We start from the raw sequence: 25,652 nt of genomic DNA on the forward strand, positions 1-25,652 counted from the left end.
GGCGGGTCCTTGGATGAACAGGTGGAGTCTGCGTGCGAGGCGGGGCGAGGAGGAACGCTGAGCCTTCCCGCTGGCCCTGGTGGGGAAGCGTTTGAGCTCCTGGCACGGGGGGAAGAGGAGGGCTTGGGCTAATCCGGCCTCTCACTCTCCTTTTTCTAATCAATTAGAAAATGTTTACAGCATAACCAGAGAAAAGAGGACAAACACGTAGAAGAAAGGGGGCAATATGCAGAGTGTGAGTCCAAATACATCGCCAAACTTTCTAAGGAGCCAGCAGTCCAGATTGGCCTATCTGCTTTTTATAGTAATGAGCTCCCTGTCGTGGAAGGTATGCAAATGAAGAGCTGCCATCCCTTGTCTGAGAGAGATGCCCACGTGGATCTGATCAGTTATGTGGTACCCAGTGAGGGGCTGGGGTGCAGCAGGTGCCCGTGGTGGGGGGGTGGTCCTACAGGGATCAACCCAGGCACTCTTCAGCTGGGATAGAATTTCCCACCCCAAACATTCCTAAAAATCTGGCTGTGGCAAGAATCTGCATATGCCCAGGACGGAGTGAAATATTTCCTTTTTTTCTTTTTTTTTTTTTTTTTTAAGGAATACAATTTTGAGTTCCTGGAGAGATTAACCCTTGTCTAGCCAGAGCCTTGGCAAGACCTCACCCCACCCTCTCTGGCTGGTCAGCTGATGGACAGCCTCTCTGGGTCTTCAGCGGTGGAAGCAGTGTTTGGCGTTGCGTCCTTGTCTGTCTCCTGGACAGCTCGTCCTCCGGGGCAGCCCTATGCCTCAGGTGGTCAGAAAGGCTGGCTGGCTGGGTCTGTCGGGGAAATCAAGAGTCAGGGCGAGGAGGACTGAGGAAGTGGGTCCCTGCCCCGCTGCTAGAACAACACCTGGGCCGGCTGCTTTCCACTCCCCTAAATAACCGCACAGTCCTCCCTGGGTGATGCCGGGAGGGTCGCTTACCCTCTCTGAGTCGCATCAGAGCAATGGGATCCAGTGAGGCACGTTAGGAAGGGCGCATTGGGACTTCCCTGGAGTTCAGTGGTTAGGACTCTGCGCTTCCACTGCAGGGGGCACGGCTTCGATCCCTGGTTGGGGAAAGAAGATCCCGCATGACTCGCGGTGGAGCCAAAATATTAAAAAAAAAAAAAAAAAAAAAAAAAAAAAAAAAAAAAAAAAAAAGAAAGAAAAGAAAAGGGCATGTTGAATAACTGCTCAATAGATACCATCCTTAGATCCAACTGTCAAGGATCCTCACCGAGTTTGGAAATACTTATCAAATGCCACTTTGTGCAAATCACTGCTGGGAGTGCGGGGTGGCAAGGATGAGCCAGACCCGGCCCCTGCTGTCCCAGAGTCCAGTCTCAGTCTCGGAAGGTTCCGGAAGGAGGTAAATGTGGGCAGGGGTGAAATGAAAGGGGGCCTGGAGCAGAGTGGAGGGCTGCTCCAAGCAGCTGCAGAACTGAAGTGCGTTTCCTAAGTTACAGCCTGGCCAGGCCAGGCTCAGGAGGTGGCCGGTGACTCTGGGTCCAAGGCAGACCTTGGACCAGGAGATGCCCACGGTGGCTGGCTCGGGATCAGGGTCTGGGGTGGGGGTGGGGAAGACATCACTGTGGCTTCTGGAGAGTCATTGCCAGGATGGATGAGCCCTGGGAAGACACCTTCCCCTGCCTGAGTAACGGCCAGGCTGGGAAGAAATGGCTCCAAGGAGAAACAAAACCAGAAAATTACAAGAGGAGCCTCCCTGGCCAGCTGCAGCTCCTGCCCCGAAATAACATGAGGGTCGGTTTCTGCTGATTCACGAGCAGGGAAGGGTGACCTTGCTGCTGTCCAGGGCTTTTGCTCAGAAAGAAACCAGAAAAAGAGAAGGGAGAGAGGCCTCGGGGATCGGGTTGGGAGGAGTTAGAGGCGGGACAGGGATCAGTGAAACCGCAGAAGGAGAAGGGGGGCGGGGCGGGGGGAGGAGCAGAGGGAGGGAGGGAGGAGAGAGTTAGAGACCTCAGCGCAGCTAGCATTAGAATCGGCTCCCAACAGAATCTCCGTTTCCGATTTGTTAATAATTTATCCCCGCTGCAACTTTTCTTACCAATAAATAGGAAATAACTTGTTAAGGAGAATTCCCCCGGCACCCTGGCTTTCTCCCTGGGATGAGGGCATGGGGATCTGTCTCAGCATCCTTTCATCGAACTGGTGTGGGCGACCGAGGAACTTGGACTTGGGGAGGTGAGAGTCAGAGCTCAGTCGTTTCATGAATGGGGAAACCGAGGCACAGGCAGGGCAAGGCCCCACCCAAGGTCACACACGGGGTCAGGGACAGTCTCCGGGATCCCAACTCCATGATCTCATGGGTCGGCGACCAGGCCCAAAGAGTTTCCCCCTGAAGTTCTAGAAGCGTCATCCAAGGCGGAGGTGGGGCTAGCTCCTCTGCGGGTTGACTTCCCCCCACCGTTGCTCCTGCCTAAGTCCTGTTCTGTAAGACGGAGCTGTGCTGCCCCGCCTTCCCCTAAGCGCCCTGCCAGGGTCCCCGGGGAAGGCCGTGTTCCGAGTCCTTGCCCAGCCCCCCGCCTCCAGCCTCCCACCCGCAGATGCCCCAGCCCCAGCTGAGGTTGGTGGGGCTGAGGATGAGACTTCAGCTAGCAACTTGGCAGACAGGTTCAAAAAAATCTGTCAGCTGCTAAACTGTTCCCTGGGCTCGCCCACACGCCTCGGTGGCACCCGAGCCTCTGGGGAGTGGCGCACGGCTGGGGCGCCAGCCGCCTTTCCCTCTGGGTGAGGGGCACAGTTCCTGACTTGTGTCCAAGCCTGACACCCTGGCTTCTTGTCCCACCTCGGCCACCGCGGAGCCCCGTGACCTTGAGACATTGCTCAGTCCCCTTCCTTTGCAGAATGTAAGTAAAAGGACCCCATCCTCCAGGATAAAGCATATGCAGGGCTTAAGCATGGCCGTGGACCTTGCGCTTGGCCCAGGCCACGGGGCCAGTGATAGTCAAGATGCTCTCCCTACATCCCCTGTCCACAAGCCTGGGCCACCCAGAGTGCCTGCCACGTGGCACCTGGTGCAATTCTCAGGACCGCCCATGAAGTCAGCCTTCGCAGCCTCCCTGGACTTTCATTCACTGGACAGAGCTTTCCTGAGTCCCCGGAAAGTGCCAAGGTCTGGGCTGCAGTGGGGAAGGAGGCGGGGGAGGCCACGGCCCCCCTGGTACTTCCCCTGCAGTTGGGAACCTAAGGCTCACGGCAGTGGAGCGACTGCTCAAGTGCCCAGTGAGTGGCCGAGCCCTGTGCCCGCCCTCCCAGTTACAGAGGGCAAAGCCCTTCCTGCCACACTGTGGCCCGCTGCTCCGCAAAGACCCGTACCTGCTCTGGCGGTGTCTGGCAGTGGTGTGATTTTGTCCCAACACAGGTTTGGATGGCAAGGCCCGTCTGCATGAAGTTGTTTATTCCTCCTCCTAAGACTTGCTTACAATTCCGGTGACTGCCCCGTCCATGCTCTCCTTGGTTAAGGACCCAGAAAGCCATCCATCTCTGCTAACAGTCAGCTTTCCCACTCGATGATATATACATTTGTAAACTTTTTCATTTTAAAAAGTTAATTAATTAATTTATTTATTTATAGGCTGCGTTGGTTCTTCATTGCTGCGCGTGGGCTTTCTCTAGTTGCGGCGAGCAGGGACTACTCTTCGTTGCGGTGCGCGGGCTTCTCATTGCGGTGGCTTCTCTTGTTGCGGAGCACAGGCTCTAGGCACGTGGGCTTCAGTAGTTGTGGCTCGTGGGCTCAGAACTTGTGGCTCGCGGGCTCTGTATTTGTGGCTCGTGGGCTCTAGGCGCGCAGGCTCAGTAGTTGTGGTGCACGGGCTTAGTTGCTCCGCGGCATGTGGGATCTTCCCGGACCAGGGCTCGAACCCGTGTCCCCTGCATTGGCAGGCGGGTTCTTAACCACTGCACCACCACGGAAGCCCTCGATGATAATTTTTGCTGGTAGCTTGTCTCTGCTCTTTACAACCTGGCCTCTGACTCCAGCTGCACCTTTTGCACAAAAAAATAACATAAAAGTAAAAGCACTGGAGAGACAGTTGCAAGGTCTCTTCAATGAAAAGCCTGGTACGAAATGTTTCTCTGTAGAACAGTTGGTCCAGGTGACTCCTGCTCAGTGTCTGTGGAGGAGATTTGTCCCCACCCCGTTCTCTGCCGTGCTGGTGCCCAGGCTGACTGCCTTCCCCTCGCCCTGCACCCCGGCCTTCACCCCTCCAGCTGTGCTGCCCCACTTTGCAGGTGACTTGCCTTTGTGTATCTGTAGAGATAAGTGAGCCACAGATATGATGGGCTTGGTTTCCCCAAGATTTCCTTGCTGGGGTCCCACAGGATCCAGAGGAAGTGATGCAGGGCTGGCAAGTACTTGGTTTCTTGTCTGGGAAATGGAGATGCCCTACCTCCTGGGGGTGCCGGGAGGATGCGGCCGGAATGGATGTGCAGTGCCCAGCCCGCCCTGGCCTATGGTTGGCATTCAGTGAATGTCATGATCGTCACGCCCTTTCAAGCCAGCAGTCCCCACTGTGGTCAGTGTCGTGTGCGAAGCTCCTGGCTTCACCGTGAAGGGGCCAGGTGCCCTTCAGCCTTGTTGCTGGGAAAACCCTTGACCTGGTGTACATGAAGCTGCTATTTAATAATAATTGCTACCATTTGAGGACATTTCCTAGGCATTTCATACAGATAATCTCATGTGATATTGGATGAGAAAATAAAGACTCAGAGAGGTAAAGCAACTTTCTCAAGGTCACACAGCCTCAAGGGGTTGAGCCAAGATTGAGGCCAAGGCTTTCAGACCCCAACACCAGTTTCCTTAACTGTTTGACCCCAGAACAGGGGTTCCTAACTGGGGAAATGGGACCCCACGAGTCCCCTAAGTGGAAAACGTGATGTGTTACATTTTTCCAGAGAACATCCAAAGGTTTTTAAACAGGGGTATGATTTTTTGGTTTTGGTGATATTCATGAAATGTCTAAAGAAACAATGACAACTTTTGATAATATCAAAGTTTGGCCCTGCTGTCATCCTGAGAAGTTAGGGGTATGCCCCAAACATCCCTGGCTCTGTCTCCCCGGTATTAGGCCACTTTATCTTGACGGTGATCAGTTAATCTGATCTCATAGAGATGAGTAGAAATGCGCAGACCTAGGAGGTCAGCCAGCGCTGGCCCCCCTGCCGGCCCCTCCCTCACACTCTCAGCGATCGGCCATGTCAGATGCAGCAGCGCTCAGGGTGCGGGGCTCGGGGTGAAACGGCCTTCGCACCCCAGGCTTCCTCCTCGGCATCCTCCCTAGTGGACAGGAGGAAAATGAGGGTATGAGCCCCTGGCGCTCGGGAAGGACCGTGGGCTTGAAGCCGCCTTCAGTCGGGGGCACCCTGGCCCCTCAACGGTTAAATGGAATTCCGAGATCTTGGGGTGGGAGGGCGGTGGAAGAAAGAAGAGAAATAGGAGAGAGGGAATTGTGTTGGCGATGGCTTGGGATTTATTTATTGTGCTTGCTGTTGACTAAGCCCGCTCACTCCGCAGCAGGCGCAGAGCTGGTAAATACACAGGCTGATTCATTAGTTTCCGACCATCTGCTTCCCGGGCTATGATGACAGACAGGCCGGGCGCAGGGGTGGGGCGTGAGGGATCCAGTGTCCCGCCATGGGAACCACAGGAGGCTGGGCAGGTGAGGGAACGTAGGCAGGGGGATGGAGAAGGACCAGAGGAGGGACTTCCCTGGAGGTCCAGCGGTTAGGACTCCGCGCTCTCACTGCGGAGGGCCCAGGTTCAATCCCTGGTCGGGGAACTAGGGTCCCACAAGCCACGCGGTGTGGCCAAAAAAAAAAGGAAAAAAAAAAAAAGGACCAGGGGAGAGGGGAGGGGTTTCACAGCAGCTGGGGGTTGACAGGAATAATATCAACATTCTATATGAGGTCTACGACTATTAATCTAATTATCATTCTATTACTAACTAATTAATAGGACGAGCAAATAACTGTAACTTAGTGACGTCACTGAGGCCCAAGCCCTATCGGGAGGCTTCACTGCACTGTCCCAGATGAGCACACTAACAGTCCTGTGATGAATGACGGGGGAACTGGGTTCAAAAGTGAATCAAGCAAGGAGGGCTTCCTGGAGGAAGTACATGGGGAAAGCTCTAAAAACCCAGAGGAGGGAGCGCAGCTGCAGGGGCACAAGCTCAGAGGTGAGAGGGGATGAGACAGCCGGGGAAAAGGCCCAGCATCAGTGCTGGGTGGATAGCTTTCCAGGTGGGCAGAGTACCATGATGCCACCTGGTGCCAGCGTATTGAGAAGCGGGCTGGTAGAGGAGGGCCCCAGAGAGAGCGTCGGGCCCGTTCCTCCCACCCTGACCCACGCTTTGCTCACTTGGGGTGAGGCATGTATTAGTTTGCTAGGGCCTGGGTGGCTTAAACCACAGAAATTTCTTTTCTCAGGTTCTGGAGGCTGGAAGTCCAAGGTCAAGGTCTGACCCTTGAAAACCAAGGCAGGCTAGTTTCTTCTGAGGCTTCTCTCCATGACTTGCCCATGGGCCCCTGTTGCTGCTTCTTCACGTGGTCATTCTGTGTGCACGTGCCCCAGGGGTCTGTGTATCCAAATTTTCCCTTCTTGTAAGGACACCAGTCAGATTGGATTAGGGCCCACCCTAAGGGCTTCATTTTAATGTAATCACCTTTAAAGGCCCTATTTCCAAATACAGCCACATTCAGAAGTACTGGGGGTTAAGGCTTCAACATATGAATTTGGGGGGCGGGGGAGCACAGTATACTCCATAACAAGTTGCCAGGGGCGGTAGAAGAAGGGAAGCTGTGGGAAGAGGATGATTGCTGGGTCGGGGGAGGGGAGGATGCCCACTTGGGTGCAAACTGTGTCTTCCGGTCCCCAGTGTCCAGGTGTGAGCTCTGAGCCAGCTGAGGGCCTGGGGAGCGGGCTGTCCCCCACAGGCAGGCCTGACCCCCTTTCATCACCAGGCCTGGACTCTACAAGCCACTGAGCCATCCCCATGGGGCCTTTCAGCCTCTCCCCGTTCCGGGCGACGTCACAAGAGCACCCGCTGGAGTGCGGGGAAGCTTGGACCCCCATGGGCCGAGCCAGGCCCCTCTCCCTGCCATGTTGTGCGTGAGGTCCCCAGAGTTCCAGAACACCTCTGAGGTTGTCCAGGACACAAGCAGGCTCGTCCTCAAACCCCTCCCACCCTCAGGGAGTCCTGGGCCAGTCCTGCCCCACCCTGGGCCTCGGTTTCCCCATTTGCTCAGTGAGGGGGGTGGACTCAATGCTGTACCCCTTCCACCCCAAGTTTTCCGGGTCCTGAGAATCAGCAGGTCTGGCCAGGTGGGGTGGATAGTGGTACCACAGGGGACCCAGGACAGAGCTATTTTGGTGGGACCTGCCTCAGTAAACCCCAGAGCCAGCCTGCCCGCTGAGGATCCCTGGGTGGCCTAGGAGCTGGTCCTCCACTAACGGGCTTCAAAGGTGACGGCCCAAGGTCGCTGCGGTGATGCCGGCTCGGCCCCTAGGGAGACAAGGCGCCCACTGCCACTGGGAGCCGAATGCCTCATTTTAGAATGTGAGGCTTTAACTCAGATCGAAGCCGCTTGTGTCTGAGCGAACCAGGGCCCTGAAATATTCATCAAAGGAGCTGCAATTGGTCTGGGGCACATGCGGTTCTCAGTGACGGTGTTTCCTGTTAATGAATAGCCTTTATTTTTTAGAGCAGTCTTAGGTTTACCGAAAATGGAGCAGACAGTCCAGAGAGCCCCTAAGACCCGTTTCCCCACACAGTTGCCCCATTATTAATAGCTTGCGTTAGCGTGGTACCTTTGTTACATGGACGTGTTGTTATTAACGCAAGCCCACATTGACAGTAGGGCTCCCTCTTGGCGTTGCGCAAATGTACCATGTCATTTATCCAGCGTGACAGGGTCATACAAGATGGCTTCACTGCCCTAAAAATTCCCTGGGCTCGCCCCTATTCATCCCTCCAACCCCCGGCAACCACCACGTCAGTGATATTTTCAGGCCTCCGGGTGAGTTCACACGGCAGACCAGACCCGGGGGATGGATTTGAACTGCGGAGGAGGGAAGCCCCGGCTGGAGCCCACCGGGCCAGGGAGTGGGCTGCCAGCTTTCGGAGGCGGGGGTGAGGGGAGAGGAAGCGTGTGGGGGCCGTGCCCTGCCTTCCCCAGCCAGTGTCCCCCACTGGGCCAGCCAGGCATGTGCCAAGGACCCGGAAGGGACTGCCACAAGACACACCCCCTTGAGAGGAGCCCGGGCTGTGCGTGAGGCAGACACGCGGGCTGTGGGGACAGAGAGCGGGCCCCAGTGGCAGACAGGCCACAGTGCGGCCCCCGGCTCTTCCTAGCAGGGCCTCGGGCAAGGGCCACCACCTTCCAAAGCCCGGGTTGCTTCATCCCGAGCATGGAGTTGACACTCCCACACTGTGAGTATTGGCGGTGAGCTAGTTACTAAACAGGAGAGAAATGAGATAATGTGCTGGGCACCAGGTGGACTTCTTCCACAGCCCCTCCTGTTGCTACTAATTGTATTGTCTGAAGGGTCGAGAAGGCGTCTCTGTGTAGGAGATATTTCAAGAGTCAAATGTCCATCGACAGATGAATGGCTAAAGAAGATGTGGCACATATGTACAATGGAACATTATTCAGCCATAAAAAGAAACGAAATTGAGCTATTTGTAATGAGGTGGATGGACCTAGAGTCTGTCATACAGAGTGAAGTAAGTCAGAAAGAGAGAAACAAATACCATATGCTAACACATACGTATGGAATCTAAAAAAAATGGTGCTGAAGAACCTAGGGGAAGGGCGGGAATGAAGACGCAGACGCAGAGAATAGACTTGAGGACACGGGGAGGGGGAAGGGTAAGCTGGGATGAAGTGAGAGAGCGGCATGCACATATACACACTACCAGATGTAAAACAGCTAGTGGGAAGCAGCCGCATAGCACAGGGAGATCAGCTCGGTGCTTTGCCATGACCTAGAGGGGTGGGATAGGGAGGGTGGGAGGGAGGTTCAAGACGGAGGGGATATGGGGATATACGTATGCATATGGCTGATTCACTTTGTTATACAGCAGAAACTAACACACCATTGTAAAGCCATTATACTCCAATAAAGATGAAAAAAAAAGTGTGAGTAGGAATTTGGAGGCAGACAGAGAGTGGAAGGGCATGTCAAGGAGAGGGGATGCCGTCTGCAAAGGCTCAGAGGCACAGAAAAGGGAGGCTTGGAGGACAGGAGTGCTCAGGTGGGAGGCCAGGAACAGTGGCTCCAGATATGGTGGGAGGAGGTCAGAGTCAATGAGGTAAAGTGGTAGGGCTTTATCCTCCGGGCAGTGGGGAGCCACGGAGGGTCTCGGAGCAGTGACTAGCTCCCGCCCTTCTTGATTGTCTGAGCTTAGAGTAGCAATGAATGTTTTCTTGGGAGGCAATAGAGCTGCATGTCTTTATGGGCTTTGGAAGAGAAAGGCTTCCTGGTGCCCGGACATCGGAGCACAGGCTCTGAGACCTCTGGGCAGACACCGGGGCTGGGCTGGGACAAGGCTCCTGGGCCCCCCAGAACAGTCAGCATCCACCCTGGTCTTCTCCCCACCCGCAGGAGAACCCCTACCTGTGCAGCAACGAGTGTGACGCCTCCAACCCGGACCTGGCTCACCCGCCCCGGCTCATGTTGGACAGAGAGGATGAGGGCCTGGCCACCTACTGGCAGAGCGTCCCGTGGAGCCGCTACCCCAGCCCGCTGGAGGCCAACATCACCCTGTCGTGGAACAAGAGCCTGGAGCTGACGGACGACGTGGTGGTGACGTTCGAGTATGGCCGGCCCACCGCCATGGTCCTGGAGAAGTCGCTGGACAACGGGCGCACGTGGCAGCCCTACCAGTTCTACGCAGAGGACTGCATGGAGGCCTTCGGCATGCCCGCCCGCCGCGCCCGCGACCTGTCGGCATCGGGTGCCCACCGGGTGCTGTGCACGGAGGAGTACTCGCGCTGGGCCGGCTCCAAGAAGGAGAAGCACGTGCGCTTCGAGGTGCGGGACCGCTTCGCCATCTTCGCCGGCCCCAACCTGCGCAACATGGACAACTTGTACACGCGGCTGGAGAGCGCCAAGGGCCTCAAGGAATTCTTCACCCTCACCGACCTGCGTATGCGGCTGCTGCGCCCGGCGCTGGGCGGCACGTACGTGCAGCGGGAGAACCTCTACAAGTACTTCTACGCCATCTCCAACATCGAGGTCATGGGCAGGTAAGGCCCGGGGGCAACCTGGTACCCAGGATGTTACCTGCTTGCTGGGCTATTACCAGATACCTGGAGGCCTAGGATGTTACCTGTTTCCTGGCATGTTATCTGATACCTGGGATGTTACCTGGTACCTAGGACGTTACATGGTTCCTGGGATAGTACCTGGTTCCTGGGACATTACCTGGTGCCCAGGATGTTACCTGTTTTCTGGGATATTACCTGATAACCTGGAATGTTACCTGATACCTAGGATGTTACGTGACACCTGGGACATTACCTGGTGCCCAGGATGTTACCTGGTTCCTGGAATATTATCTTGTTCCCAGGATGTTACCTGATAACCTGGAATGTTACCTGATACCTAGGATGTTACGTGACACCTGGGACATTACCTGGTGCCCAGGATGTTACCTGTTTTCTGGGATATTACCTGATAACCTGGAATGTTACCTGATACCTAGGATGTTACGTGATACCTGGGACATTACCTGGTGTTACATCAAAGGGGCTACCTGCGATTTTCCATGGAGGGAGGTGAATGGTGGATGATAAATGTCCTCCGTAGGGCCCAGGCTACCTCTAGCCACAGGGCTGGGAGGTCTGGAGAGGATGGGTGGAGCTGAGCAGACCTGGGCAGTGTGGGTGGGGCTTGAGCTAAAGCCTGGTGCTCAGGAGGTACAATGTAACTGGCCACGGACTCCATGAATGGGCACTTGTGTCTGGGGGGTGCCCGAGACCGCCTTCAGGCTCCAGGATTCGCTAGAAGGACTCACAGAGCCTAGCAAAGCTGTTACACCCACAGTTGCTGTTGTTACAATGAAAGGATACAGGTTACAATCAGCAACGGGGAAAGGTTCAGAGGGCAGGCTCTGGGAGAGAGCAGTGCGAGCTCCGGTCATCCTCTGCCAGTGCAGCAAAGGTGACAGCATGTGCGGAGTAGGGCCAGCCAGGGGAGCTTGCCCGAGCCTGCGTATCCAGGGGTTTTATTGGGAGTTGGTTATGTAGGCGTGGCTGACTGCCCACGTGGTTGACCTTGGGCCCCAATTCCTTGACCCACAGGTCATGCTGATACTGCATGGCCCAAGGCCACCATCATAAATCACATCATTAGTGTAAGTTATCTGGAGTGGCCCAAGGCCCCAGATAAACAGACTCTTATTAGGCAGGACATTCCAAGGCTCATAAACTCCTCCCAGGAGCTAGTTAAGGGCCAGACTTTTCTTTGGACTATGTAGCGTGTGGACAACCCAACCCTGCCGAGTTATTCCTTTACTCACAGCTTTGGAGAAGAAGATGTTTTGTGGACACTTTTGGGGGAGGCAAAAGACCATCATAGGAGGTAAAAACAGCCTTTGATTCCCAGGACCTCTGTAGATTGCAGATGATAAAATGGTCGCACGCTGTCCCAGATCATCTGTTCATTCGACAGATGACCTGCTGGTCAGTAGGGGCAAGGCGTTTATCCCAAGCCATGGATATAACACCCTGGTCTGCACTCAAGAGCGAGGCTTGGAGGCGGGGGGTCATCGCTGGTAACCAAGGGGTCAATCATAAGGGGCAGCAGCATGTAACACAGGAGCTCTCTCAGTGTGGTTCCTGAACCAGCAGCATTAGCGTCACTTGGAAACTTGTTAGAAATGCAAATTCTCGGGCCCCGTGCCAGACCTACTGTATCGTAAATCCCAGGGGTGAGGCCCAGCAATCTGTGTTTTAATAAGCTCTCTGGAGGATTCGGATACACACTCGCGTTTGAGAACCGCTGCTGTGACAGTTGGAGTAGGCATTCTGGAGCCAGATGGCCTGGGGTGAATTCCCAGCTCTGCCATCGACTGGCTGTGAGCCTCCGGACGAGGACCTCTCTGCGCCTCAGTTTCCCCATCCGTAGAACAGGGGTGATAACGAACATGCTTGTCTCATTGCATCGTGGTAAGCGAATTGAGTTAGAGTTAGAGTTGATGAGATACTCAGAACTACTGTGAGCTTGCGTTTATTACATCGTAGGTTAAACTCCTGTGGGTTTAGCACATCACACGTGCTAAAAAAGTGTTTATTGAATAAAATACATAGTGTTCAAAATAATGGCGTCCGAGAGCTGGGGCAGGTTGAGGAAGGACCAAGTTGAGACCCAAGGGTATTGGGGCATAATTAGGGCCAGGAGCATGGCTTAGGCCAGTTTGGGCAGGGGCTGCACCAGAACCCAGCTGGGACAACATACCTTGGGCAGCTTTCCACGACAGGCTCTGCAGACGGCCCGAGTGTATAATTACCGATGAGTGCAAAAACCAGTTTGCGGCATGGTGTGTATAGTATAATCCCATTTTTGTAGAATATATAATATGCCCGCACACATGATTTCTCTGTTGACGTTGACATTGGAAAGAAGCCCTTTCGGGCCCGGGAGCATCGTGGATGTGGGGAAAGGCTAGAAGCTTGTGTACTAACTTCTCACTGTGGTCACACCTGCGGAGTAGGGGTGGGCAGGGGCGGTGTGGGGTTTTGGTTTTCCGCTGTGTCTGCATTTTATTTTCCTTTGACTCTGTGTGGATTCCAGGTGGGCCAAGGCAAAGGCAAGAGATTCATGAGGTGGGGTCAGTTCAAGGCCAGCAGGTGGCAGCAAGGCAGGTGCACACGCAGGGGCCTGTGGTTCTGACACCCGTGACTCCTAGCCCACCCGCACTTGGGGCAGGCTATTTTATTTTATTTTTTTATTTTTTGCGGTACGCGGGCCTCTCACTGCTGTGGCCTCTCCCGTTGCGGAGCACGGGCTCCGGACGCGCAGGCTCAGCGGCCATGGCTCACGGGCCCAGCCGCTCCGCGGCATGTGGGATCTTCCCGGACCGGGGCACGAACCCGTGTCCCCTGCATCGGCAGGCGGACTCTCAACCAGTGCGCCACCAGGGAAGCCCAGGGGGCAGGCTATTTTAAACCAGGAGTGGTCTGGAGACCGCCTGATAGGTGGCAGCTGTTGCAGTAGCGGGGAGTCAAGGATCAATGTCCTGCTCCTGTTTCTCAGATCTGTGTGCAGGCTTTGGGCCGTGGGCCATCTTGGTGACCTCTGCCAGCCCTGGGGATGTGATGGTCTGGTTCTCTTAAGACCCTCCCATCCACCGACCCAACAGCTTAGCAGTTCGGAGGTAGGAACAAGATCCCCACCCCTTCTGGGGGCTGTGGCCCCTTTTCTGACCTCCTTGGGCTGCTGCGGGGGTGTCCGTCATCTTCAGGAGTCTAATCAAGAGCCCGCCTGCCCCTTCACTAGGCGGCTTGTGCAGGGTCCTGAGGTCCAGGCTGGCTGCAGGGTCTGCGCTGGATGGTGACAGCCAGGACCTGTAGTGCCCCTTACACCTCCGCCAGGGGTGAAGGTCATTTTTCTCTTAGGAGGGACTCTGAGATGCAGAAGTGGGGCAGATCGTATTTGGGAAGGGACAGAGGGACAGTGCCGGGGGGGTGGGGGGTGCGGCAGAGGAAAGAGTCTCAGCTTTTCAGCCTCATCTAGATCAAGAGGGCTGTTCTGGTGCCAGGTGACCTAGGGGTCAGGTGAGCTGGGTTCCAGCCCCGCCCCTCTGCTCCCCTCTCTGGACCTCAGTTTCCTGTCTGTAACCTGAGGCCTGGGGCTGCCTGGAGCCTGTGCCTCCCTGGCAACGAGGCAGGGCGGTCCCTGCCCGGCAGCTCCCAGCTCCCGCAGGCACCCAGCCTCTGTGGGTGGTGGGGATTAGCTGTAGTGGTGGTGAAAGTACGCAATCAATTCACAGATAAAGTAAGTACTCTTCAGGCGGCTGGCTGGCAGGAAAGTGGCAGCTTGGCTAATCGATTAATTAGATCTGGTCAGATGCTTCAGCAACGGGCTGTGACTTCCTCTACTTTTCCTTTTTAAATTCCAGGTGGGAAAGTCCAGCTGTGCCTGGGAGCCAGAGAGGCCAGAGAGGCAGGATGGGGTGGTAAAGGTGCCCGTGGGCCCACCCAGATGATGCCCTTGGTGTTCCTGAGTAGTGACCTGAGGATCCCCGGGCTCTCGGGTGCTGGGATTTCAGACTGAACCTGTTCTGGTATTTGCTCAGAATTTCATGACCCAGAGTTACACGGTGCCTCCCCCTGTGGCCTGCTAACAATAGTAGCTGATACTTATTGAGTGTTTGCTATGGGCTCCTTTCCTGTTGAGCAGTGAGCTCAGGGCTCACATGCATCTTAGTTAATCAATAGTCATTCACTTCCCACAAGGTTATTAAATCTCTAAGACCCCACAAGCTGGAGCATTGAGCAAGCCGGACCTGATCTGCACCCCATAGAGCCTTTCCCACAGGGACGACATTCCCCTCCACCTTGTGTTTTTAGATAAGGAGGCCGAGGTCAGGGGACATAAGTAGATCACACAGCGAAACTGACCACCAAACAGCCAAGGTCCAACCCTAGTGTGCCCAAGCTCAAGTCCATCTCCCTATGGAATCTAAAGGTCTTTGACACCATGGATGCTTCCAGCCCTGTCACTCATGTCAGCTATTTCCAGCCAGCAAACACCTGGCTCTGGGGGAGGAGGATGGAGCAGATGGAGAAGCCCAGGCCCCTGGGGGTGAGGACCTGGTACAAATCAGGGGGTGAGAGGAAGAAGGAGAGCAAACCGCAGCCCCACAGGGCAGCGGTGCAGGGAGCAAAGTAGCTTCCAGCACCTGGAGGTCCCGGCCCACCACCAGCCTCCCCTCCTTTCAGGACCAGGCAAAACAGCCTTGCCAGTCCTGCTTACTCTGGGTCTGAGATAAAGAGAAGAGGGGGTCCCGCCCGTTAAGTTGCTCCCATTCCTGGAAGGCTGGGAAGGGGCGGGAGCGATTTTCTCCTTCCACACACAGGGAAACTCAGGTGTGGACTGGGAGAGCGGCTGGCTTTAACTGGGCAAGTCCGGGGCGGCACCGGATTTGAGGAGGAACGAGACGGTGCTTGGAGAAGAGACAAGGCCCCCACCTGCACCCCCAACACAGTGGTCAAGGGCAGCCAGGCCCACATCCAACCAGCTTCATACAGGAGAGCATTTTACTTTATTTATTTATTTTTTAAATATTTATTTATTTTATTTTTGGCTGCTTCGGGTCTTAGTTGCGGCACACGGGGTCCTTCGTTGCCGCATGCGGGATCTGGCATGCGGGATCTTCCGTTGCAGCGCGTGGGCTTCTCTCTAGTTGCGGCATGCAGACTTGGTTGCCCCACGGCATGTGGGATCTTAGTTCCCCAACCAGGGATCAAACCCCTGTCCCCTGCATTGGAAGGTGGATTCTTAACCACTGGACCGCCAGGGGAATCCTCAGGAGGGCATTTTAAAACAACGGGCTCCCCAGCCCCACTGCTAAGAGCTCTGGGTCCCATAAGTTTGGGGCGAGGTCCAGAAGAGATTCTTTACAAATCTCTGCAAGGAAGTGGAGAGTTGGGAACCCCCAGGTAGGAGCTGGCATCATTAGACCAACCAGGGTTTGAATCCTGCCTCCATCACTGATTAGCTGGATCACCTTAACCTGTCTAAGCCTCAGTTTTCCCATCTGCAAAATGGAGATATGATAACGACCTCACCAGCTTGGGGTGAGGCTTCAGTGAAACGATATATTTGAAGAGCTTACCCTAGTGTCCCATTCCTCTGGCTAGGTGGCCGGAGAGGTCAGGGAGAGAGGCAGACCAGATGTTGCCACATCTTCTGATGTTGTGAGAGAAGGCATGTAGCAGATATATATGTGAAATCACTTGCTTTTTGAAATACTGGCACCTACTGAAAATCCTGTGCAGGTAAACAAAACACACCTGCAACCCAAGGCAGCTCACAAGCTGTCAGTGTGCCCCCTCTGCTCTGAGACCTGCCTGTCTTCTCACAGCCGTGACAGCATAGCCGCTACACTCACAGTATTCTGCAGGCCTCTGGCAGGGCGGGCACCTGGGATCTGGACAAACTCCGGGTAAGCAGCCTGCTGACTCTGGGTCTGGGGCAGAGGGAAGGGGAAATGGTCATCCTATTCTCACCCTCAGGCCCTGCCCCAGGGCAAAGTCTTCCACCCAGAAAACTCTTGGAGGCTCCAGGGAACCAGTCCAGCTGGGCCTTAGCCAGCCAAGGACAGGAAAGGAAGAGTGAGTTCCCCATTCTTGGAGGTATTCAAGCCAAGCAGGGTGGTGTTGGTGGGAGATGACGGAGAGAGGTCCTATGCATCAGATGAAGGTCCTGTGCACCTGATCTGTACACCATTGATTAAGTGAACAGGAACTATAGACACCATTTTAAAATTTGGTAGGTGTGAGAATCCACTGGCTTTCCCAGATGCTGCTGGGGTCTGGCTTCTCATCCAAGGCCCCGGGCCAGCCGGCACCGGCCTGGTTTCTCCTCCCTTGACCCCCTGCCCTTTTCTTGCCTTCTTGTCTTCTTCCATAAACGTCCTGCCGTATTGATCACCCAGTAACTAAAGATAGACGGAACTTAGGACAAGAATAGAAACCGCAGGAGGGAAGCAGGCTTTGTGCATGTGTGTGTGCGTGTGTGGAGGGGAGGGGGAGGGGGAGGAGGCAGAGGCCTTTCCACTTACTGCACGGACTTGCCCCGCTCTCCGTCTAGTCTCTTCCGTTGCTGATCCACAGGGAACATGGGTGAGAAGGGAAGCCTGTGATTTTATTCTGCCTGCACTGACCCTTGTAGCTCTGTGACCCCCACCTGGGGTTGGAGGGTGGGGCTCCCCCCTTCAGGAACATTAGCTGTCATTGCCGAGCAGTTCTTATGGGCCATGTGGTACTCTAAGTCCCGTATGTGTGTTTCCTCATTGAGTCCTGCCCCTTGAGGGTCCTTGTCCCCAGTACGCGGATGAGGAAACTGAGGCTTGGAGGTTAAGAAGCAGATGGAGGTGCCCCCTCAGGATGACTACTGTCAGGAAAACAGAAAACGACGAGTGTTGGCAAGGATGTGGACAAATGTGAACCCACGTGCACTATTGGTAGGAATGTCAAATGGCGCAGCTGCTGTGGGAAACAGTGGTTTGGTTCCTCAGAAAATTAAACAGAATCCCCATATGATCCAGCAGTTCCGCTCTGGCTTATATACCCAAAAGAACTGAAAACAGAGACTTGAATAGATACTTGTGCATCCATGTTCCTAGCAGCATTATTTGCATAGTGGAAAGGTGGAAATAACCCAAGTGTCCAGCAACTGATGATGGCTTAACAAAATGTGGTCTATACATACCATGGAATATTATTCAGCCTTGAAAAGGAAGGAAATCCTGACACCTGCTACAACATGGATGATATAAACCAGACACAGAAGGACAAATACTGTGTGAGTCCACATATGTAAGGCACCAGGAGTAGGCAAATTCATAGAGATGGAAAATAGGATAAGGTTGCCAGGGGCTGGAGGGAGGGGGGAATGGAGAGTTACTTAGAGGGTATAGAGTTTCTGTTTGGGACGATGTAAGTGTTCTGGAAAAGGATTTTTTTTTTTAACGGATCAAAATCATTTGTTTATTTAAACATCTTTATTGGAGTAGAATTGCTTTACAACGGTGTGTTAGTTTCTGCTTTATGACAAAGTGAATCAGTTATACATATACATATGTTCCCATATCTCTTCCCTCTTGCATCTCCCTCCCACCCTCCCTATCCCATCCCTCTAGGTGGTCACAAAGCACCGAGCTGATCTCCCTGTGCTATGCGGCTGCTTCCCACTAGCTATTTTACGTCTGGTAGTGTATATATGTCCATGCCGCTCTCTCACTTTGTCACTGCTCACCCTTCCCCCTCGCCATGGAAAAGGCTATTTCTTAAAGTTAATTGCTTTTGTTTGTTTGTTAATTTTATTTTATTTTTGGCTGTGCTGCACAGCTTGCAGGATCTTAGTTCCCCGACTAGGGATTGACCCCTGGCCACGGTGGTGAAAGCACTGAGTCCTAACCACTAGACCACCAGGGAAGTCCCTAGGAAAGGATATTGATGGCAGTTTCACAATAACGTGAATGTACGTACTGTCACTGAACTATATCCACTTTAAGATGGCAAAACAGTAAGTGTTATGTTATGTATATTTTAACACACACACGAAGAAAAAGAAATAGGTGGATGGCTTCCATGTCAGACTGTCCAGGTGCAAATCCTGGCTCGGGTGTGACCCAGGGCAAGTTTCTTAACTTGTCTGTGGCTCCTTTCCCACCTCCATAAAATGGAGATAATAACCATGGAGTTTGTTTGTTTGTTTGTTTCTTTTTTGGCTGCGTTGGGTCTTCGTTGCTGTGCACGGGCTTTCTCTAGTTGCGGCGAGCAGGGTCTACTCTTCGTTGTGGTGTGCAGGCTTCTCGTTGCGGTGGCTTCTCTTGTTGCGGAGCATGGGCTCTAGGCACACGGGCTTCAGTAGTTGTGGCATGCAGGCTCAGTAGTTGTGGCTCATGGGCTCTAGAGCACAGACTCAGTAGCTGTGGCTCACGGGCTTAGCTGCTCCGTGGCACGTGGGATCTTCCCGGACCAGGGCTCGAACCCACGTCCCCTGCGTTGGCAAGCGCATTCTCAACCACTGCACCACCAGGGAAGTCCTATAACCATGGAGTTTAAATCAGACAACCCATGAAGAGGCTCAGAGCCGTGGCCAGGCCGTGGTAAACATGCAGTAAGTGCTAGGGTCACCACTGTGTCAATAAAACACCAGGATCACAGGGCACAGCCTGGAGGTCCTTCTACGGGGCCCATGGGCTTTCAGGAGAGTGGGCTTTAATGGTCCTGGACTCCCGGAAATACATGCTAAGCATTGTGTGGGTGTGAGGTCGGCCCAAGTGAGGGCCTTAGTTTTCATTCCATTGCCAAAGGGGTCCATGATCCCCAAACGTTTGGAGAGTCAGTTTCGTGTTCTATTTTTAATTTTTCAACCCAACATGTATGTTCCCAGCTCATTAAGGAGAGAGATTTTGTTAGGTGCAGTTTACACCCTTTAACCGAACCTGTCAAGCTTCCTGAACCACTCCCTCCCACCAAAGATGGGACATGCACCATATCGTCGTCTGCTGAGGAATGGGGTGGGGGCAGAGCTGTGCTGAGGTTATGGGGGGCTGTCCACTGCCAAGTGTGGCAGGGGGACCCATGGGGCATTTATCCAGGCTCCTTTGAGTACCTCTGGGCTGCTCACCTACCAGGTGTGGCCCCAGCCCTGGTGGGAGGGGGCAGCAGGGGGGTCCTGGGTTTGGCCGGGGTCTCAGAAGATATGGGGCCCCGGTGGGTGAGTTAGGGATGGAATCCCTGACAGTAATGCCTTCCAACAGTGCTGGGGAGAACGAGCGCCCCCCTTTCTCTCACTGAGCGGGGAGGATTTCCTTCTGAGAGTTTCGTCACTGTCGTATTAATTCGTTCAATGGATATTTTTAATGGGCACTTGTATTAGTTAGTCTCCTAGGGCTGCCATCACCAAGTACCACAGATCAGGTGGGCTTAAAACGACAGAAATGTATTGCCTTACAGTTCTGGGGGCTGGAAGTCTGAAATCAAGGTGGTGGCAGGGCCATGCTCTTTCCAAAACCTGTCAGGGAGAATCCGTTCTCCGAGCTGCTGGGGGAAGCCAGCATCTTTGGCATCCCCTGGCTGTAGATGCATCACCCCATCCCTGCGTCTGTCTTCTCGTGGCCGTCTTCTCTCTGTGCCTCTGTCTCGATAGAGTGTTCTCCCCGTATCTCTTCTTCTTAGAAGGACAGCAGTCGTACTGGACTAAGGGCTCACCCTACTCCAGTATCACTTCATCTTAATTTATATCTTTTTTTTTTTTTTTTTTTTTTTTTGCGGTACGCGGGCCTCTCACTGCCGTGGCCTCTCCCGTTGCGGAGCACAGGCTCCGGACGCGCAGGCTCAGCGGCCATGGCTCACGGGCCCAGCCACTCCGCGGCACGCGGCATCCTCCCGGACCGGGGCACGAACCCGTGTCCCCTCCATCGGCAGGCGGACTCTCAACCACTGCGTCACCAGGGAAGCCCCTTAATTTATATCTTAATCACATCTGCAAAGACCCTGTTTCCATATCAGGTCACAGTCACAGGCACCAGGATAGATAGAACTTCAATCTATCTTTTTGGGGGACACAATTCAATCCATAACAGGTACCTACTATGTGTCCAACACAGCCAGGTGCTTCAGATCCAAGAGCCCCACGGGGTTTACGGTCTAGTAGGGAGATGGGACTAAACAAAACAAACCACCACAGGTGACTAAAGGTGCTGGGAAGGTAACAAACCGAGGGAGCTATAGGGAGGGTGGCTGGGAGGGGCGACCTGACACCAGGCCCCAGGTGGTGGGGGAAGCCCCCCGAGGAAGAAGCTTTGCAGGCGGAAGGGGGAGCCGCAGCAAGCGGAGGTGCATTCCCGGCAGGGGAACCGCAGGTGCAAAGGCCCTGCCTTCAACTCACGGGTGATGCCTTCTAAGAGCTTAATGTGACGTGGCTAGAGTGTGTGAGCGCCGTGAGAGCAGAGGGGACAGGGCCAGGTGGTGCTAGCCCTGCAGCCTCGGGAGGGAGTTGGTTTTGTTCTCAGTTCGGGGAAAGCCATTGCAGGATTTTAGGCAGGGAGGTCACACTCTCTGATTTCTGATGCTTGGCCGGCCGCTTGAGTTGGGAGGGGCAGCTGGAGGGAGACCAGGCAGTTTCCGCCAAGACAAACCACAGCCTGGACTGGGTTCTGGACGAGGAGATGGGAGCCGAGGGCTGCCTGGGGATGGAGTTGATGGAGTGGATGGTAGGAGGCATCCAGGGGAGCCCCGGGTTCTGGCTGGAGACCCTGGGTGGATGGAGATTGTACCTAGTGAAGTGGGCACAGCCGGTGGAGGAAGAAATTTTTGAATATGTTCACATTTTGTTTTGTATATTACCATACAGTAAAATTGACCTTTGGGGGTGCAGTTCTATGAATTTTAACCCATGTAGATTTATATGACCGCCAGCACAATCAAGACACAGAACAGTCCATCTCCCCAGAGAGCTCCCTCGGGCTGCCCCCTTGTAGCTACACCCTCCTCTCCCGGCCCCCAGTCCTCAGCAAACACTGATCTCTGTCACTACAGCTTTGTCTTTTTGAAAACGTCTTGTAAATGGAGTCGCACAGCATGTGAGAGGCTTCCTTCGCTCAGCACGTGCCCTCAAGGTGCTTGTGTTGTTGCCATCAAGCATGGTCCTTTTTATTGCTGGGGAGCACCCTGCCCCCAGCACTGCAGTTCCGTCCATTGTTGCAGTAAGGGGGACCCCTTCCAGGGCCCAAGTGGGCTCTTGTCTAACACTTGGCGGTGAATCGTCCGAGGAGACACACGTGCTGACAAAACAGGAGACTTTATTGGGAAGGGGCGCCCAGACGGAGAGCGGCAGGGTAAGGGAGCCCAGGAGACCTGCTCTGCCACGTGGCTCGCAGTCTCGGGGTTTATGGTGATGAGGTGAGTTTCCGGGTTGTATCTGGCCAATCATCTTGCTTCACCCATATTTCTTCTGACTCAGGGTCCTTCCTGGTGGCGCACGCATCTCTCAGCCAAGATGGATTCCAGCGTGAGGGTTTCTGGGAGGTTGGTAGGACATATTATGGGCTGGCGTCTCCTTCCCCTTTTGGGCCCCTCCCAAATTCTTCTGGCTAGTTTTTGGCTGCAGCACCGGGTTCCTCATCGGGACCTCCTGTCGTGAGACAACTCAGGGAAGCGGTCATCATCATGCCTGGCCAAGGTGAGTGGTTTCAATCAACGGTTCCCTAACACATTTGCTCGGAGAAGGGAATTTCAGTTGCTTCCAGTTTGGGGCAGCTATGAATAGAGCAGCTCTGAAAATTCGTGTAAAGGCTTGGGTATGAACATAAGCTTTCATTTCTCTTGAGTGAATCCCTGGGTGTGGGATTGTAGGGTCATATGATAAATGTGTGTTTAACTTTATAAGAAACTGCAGAACGGTTTTCCCAAGTGGCTGTGCCCCCAGAGGAAGAGTTCTGGTTTTTTTAAATTTTATTTTATTTATTATTATTTTTTTTTTTGCGGTACGCGGGCCTCTCACTGATTTATAAGAAACTGCAGAACGGTTTTCCCAAGTGGCTGTGCCCCCAGAGGAAGAGTTCTGGTTTTTTTTAATTTTATTTTATTTATTATTATTATTTTTTTTTGCGGTACGCGGGCCTCTCACTGTCGTGGCCTCTCCCGTTGCGGAGCACAGGCTCCGGACGCGCAGGCTCAGCGGCCATGGCTCACGGGCCCAGCCGCTCCGCGGCACGTGGGATCCTCCCGGACCGGGGCACGAACCCGCGTCCCCTGCATCGGCAGGCGGACTCTCAACCACTGCGCCACCGGGGAAGCCCCAGAGTTCTGTTTTGACCTGTTGCTGTGAGGTGCCCTTGAGGCATGGGAGCATTTGGACGTCCAAGTCTGAAGGGCAGGCAACCCTGTCCTGGGCTTAGAGATGACCCCGGACGCCATGGGAGCGTGTGAGGCTCTGAGAACAAGGAGGAAGGTGAGGGCTGACCTGGGATGGAGCCCTGGGAAGTTGGACGGTGAAGGCAGCACATGGAGAGCAAGGAGCCATAGAGGGGAGAAAATCGGGAAGGATGGTGCCCCAAAGCCCAGCGGGCGGAGCATGTCCAGGGGGGATGGGCATCAGTGTCCAGTGCCACTGAGGGGGTCCAGACAGAGGACCGCCAGGTGGGTCCGTGGACTTAGCAACATGGAGGTCAAAGGTGACCTTGGGAGGGCAGATTTGGGGGAGTCGGGGACAAAGCCCATCTTGGGTGGATTCCAGGGTGAATGCAGAAGATTTTAAAAGAATGAATGAGGGGTAAAAAAACCAAAAGTGGTGTCGATAAGGCTTTTCCAGAGGTTTGATCATGAAAGGGAGCAGGGAAATGGAGTACAAGCTGGTGGGGAGTTTGAGGGAAGGAAAGGGTTCTTCCTGAAAAGAGGGAGGGACCGCAGCACGCTGGGGTTCTGGTGATGATGCAGAGAAAACAGAAAGGAACAGCAGGGGAAACTGCTGGAGAAAGCCATCAGCGAGGGGCAGAGGGCCTGAGAGGATGGGGGCGGGGTGGGGGGGGCGGGCTTCCATGATGTACAAGGAGAAGAGAACAGGTGCGGGCTGACAGACAATATTTAGGCCAGAAACCCCGCATCTTACACTTCTAAAGACCCCACCCATATCGTCCCGGCAACCGAAGGCAGCCATCCTCGGGGCTCCGAGGTCTCTTTGTAATGAGTCGCTAGAGGCACATCTTGGTGTCAAAGAGAAGACTGCATTTGAATTCAGACTCTTTCATTTGCTAGTTCACGGTCCAGGGCAAGTCTCTTCAATTTTCCCGAGCCTCAGTTTCCCCATCTGTGAAATGGGATCCTACTGTTTTTTTTTGTTTTTTTTTTTTTTTTTGCGGTACGTGGGCCTCTCACTGTTGTGGCCTCTCCCGCTGCGGAGCACAGGCTCCGGACGCGCAGGCTCAGCAGCCATGGCTCACGGGCCCAGCCGCTCCGCGGCATGTGGGATCTTCCCGGACCGGGGCACGAACCCGCGTCCCCTGCATCGGCAGGCGGACTCTCAACCACTGCGCCACCAGGGAAGCCCGATCCTACTGTTTTGAGGACTGTCTGAGCACTTGTAGGTCAGCTCGAGGCCTGACGTGCAGTAGGTGCTTGCGAAATGGGAGCCCTTGTTATTTGTAAGGAGTCAGTATTTAGTTACCTGAACAAAACCCCATTTCCACGGGTACATGGCTCACCTGGGGGACCCTCTCCAGCCAAGTTGAATCCCTGGATCTCTCTGCTCCTGTCTGGCTCTCTGCCCCGCCCCCAGCTTGGGGATTGGAGGGACCTTATTAGCTGTAACTGAGGCTAAGGAGGCATGGGCAGGACAGACAGGGCTGGAGTCGGGGCTCCTGCCCTGGCTGGGCCGCTTCTCTACCCCACAACAGGGGGAGCCCAGAGTGGGTCATTTTGAAGGCTTGCTGGCACGCTGCCCATATCAAGCATGTTTTATTTATTTACTTTTAATTAATTAATTTATTTGGTCACGTCGGGTCTTAGTCGCGGCACGCGGGATCTTCACTGCGGCATGCGGAATATAGTTCCCTGACCAGGGATTGAACCCGGGCCCCCTGCATTGGGAGCACGGAGTCTTAACCACTGGACCACCAGGGAAGTCCCTCAAGCGCGTTTTAGATTTACAGGTGCTCCCTTATATGTACACACGTACCTGCCCCACCTGCACACGTGAATCCACTTCCACAAGCACCGGTCACATACACATCACACGCTCCACCGCCTTCATGCACCCCAGGTCACAGAGGCTGACCCGCAGGACAAGCCGAGGCTTCTGCAGAAGTCCAGGGTCAACGAGGGGCCTCGTCTGGGCTGCCCTGGCCTCGGGGAGTCTGGGTGCCTCTCCCCCATTTGGAGTTGCCTCTTTCCACTCTGTGGGGAAATGCCCACCTCTGGATTCCTTTTTTTAAAATATCTTTTTTTAAATCGAAGTATAGTTGATTTGCAATGTTGTGTTAATTTCTGGTGTACAGCAAAGTGACTCAGTTATACATATATATATATATATATATATATATACATTCTTTTTTATATATTCTTTCCCATTATAGTTTAATCATAGGATAACTATATCGTATTGAATATAGTTCCTTGTGCTATACAGGAGGGCCTTGTTGTTTATCCATTCTATATATAAAAGCTTACATCTGCTGACCCCAACCTCTCACTCCACCCCTCCCCCAGCCCTCTCCCCCTTGGCAACCACAAGTCTGTTCTGTACGTCTGTGAGTCTGCTTCTGTTTCATAGTTAGGTTCATTTGTGTCATGTTTCAGATTCCACATATAAGTGATATCACATAGTATTTGTCTTTCTCTTTCTGACTTACTTCCCTTAGTACGACAATCTCTGGGTCCACCCACGTTGCTGCAAATGGCATTATTTCATTCTTTTTTACGGCTGAGTAGTTTTCCGTTGTATGTATGCACCACATCTTCTTTACCCATTCCTCTGTCGATAGACATTCAGGTTGCTTCCATGACTTGGCTATTGTGAATAGTGCTGCTATGGACACAGGGGTGCATGTAGCTTTTTGAATTAGAGTTTCGTCTGGATATATACCCAGCAGTTCGATTGCTGGATCACATGGTAATTCTGTTTTTAGTTTCTGAGGAACCTCCGTACTGTTCTCCATAGTAGCAGCACCAACTTACGTTCCCGCCAACAGTGTAGGAAGGTTCCCTTTTCTCCACACCTTCTCCAGCATTTGTTATTCGTAGACTTTTTAATGATGGCCATTCTGACCGGTGTGACCACCTCTGGATTCCTACCCACCTCTCCCATCCCCCTCTGTCAGCCTGAGCAGTTTCCTACATGGACTCCATCGCTACCCCTGCCCCACGGAGAGGGGCAT

At 53.9% G+C, this 25,652-nt stretch overlaps 1 protein-coding gene and 1 non-coding gene across 2 annotated transcripts in view; both read left to right on the forward strand.

Annotated features, from left to right (window-relative positions):
• The window catches only part of NTNG2 (netrin G2), a 74,284-nt gene that overhangs the window by 16,943 nt on the left and 31,689 nt on the right, over window positions 1-25,652 (forward strand). The window contains exon 2 of the mRNA XM_024762224.1: window positions 9,644-10,287. Within this exon, the coding sequence (XP_024617992.1) occupies window positions 9,644-10,287 (644 nt within the window). The remainder of the gene's footprint in view (window positions 1-9,643; window positions 10,288-25,652) is intronic.
• TRNAE-CUC (transfer RNA glutamic acid (anticodon CUC)) lies at window positions 5,744-5,816 on the forward strand. The gene has a single exon. It is a non-coding gene; the product is annotated as a tRNA-Glu (tRNA).

Source organism: Neophocaena asiaeorientalis, unplaced genomic scaffold (genome assembly GCF_003031525.2).
Source record: "Neophocaena asiaeorientalis asiaeorientalis breed wild unplaced genomic scaffold, Neophocaena_asiaeorientalis_V1.1 scaffold78, whole genome shotgun sequence".
Lineage (NCBI taxonomy): Eukaryota > Metazoa > Chordata > Mammalia > Artiodactyla > Phocoenidae > Neophocaena > Neophocaena asiaeorientalis.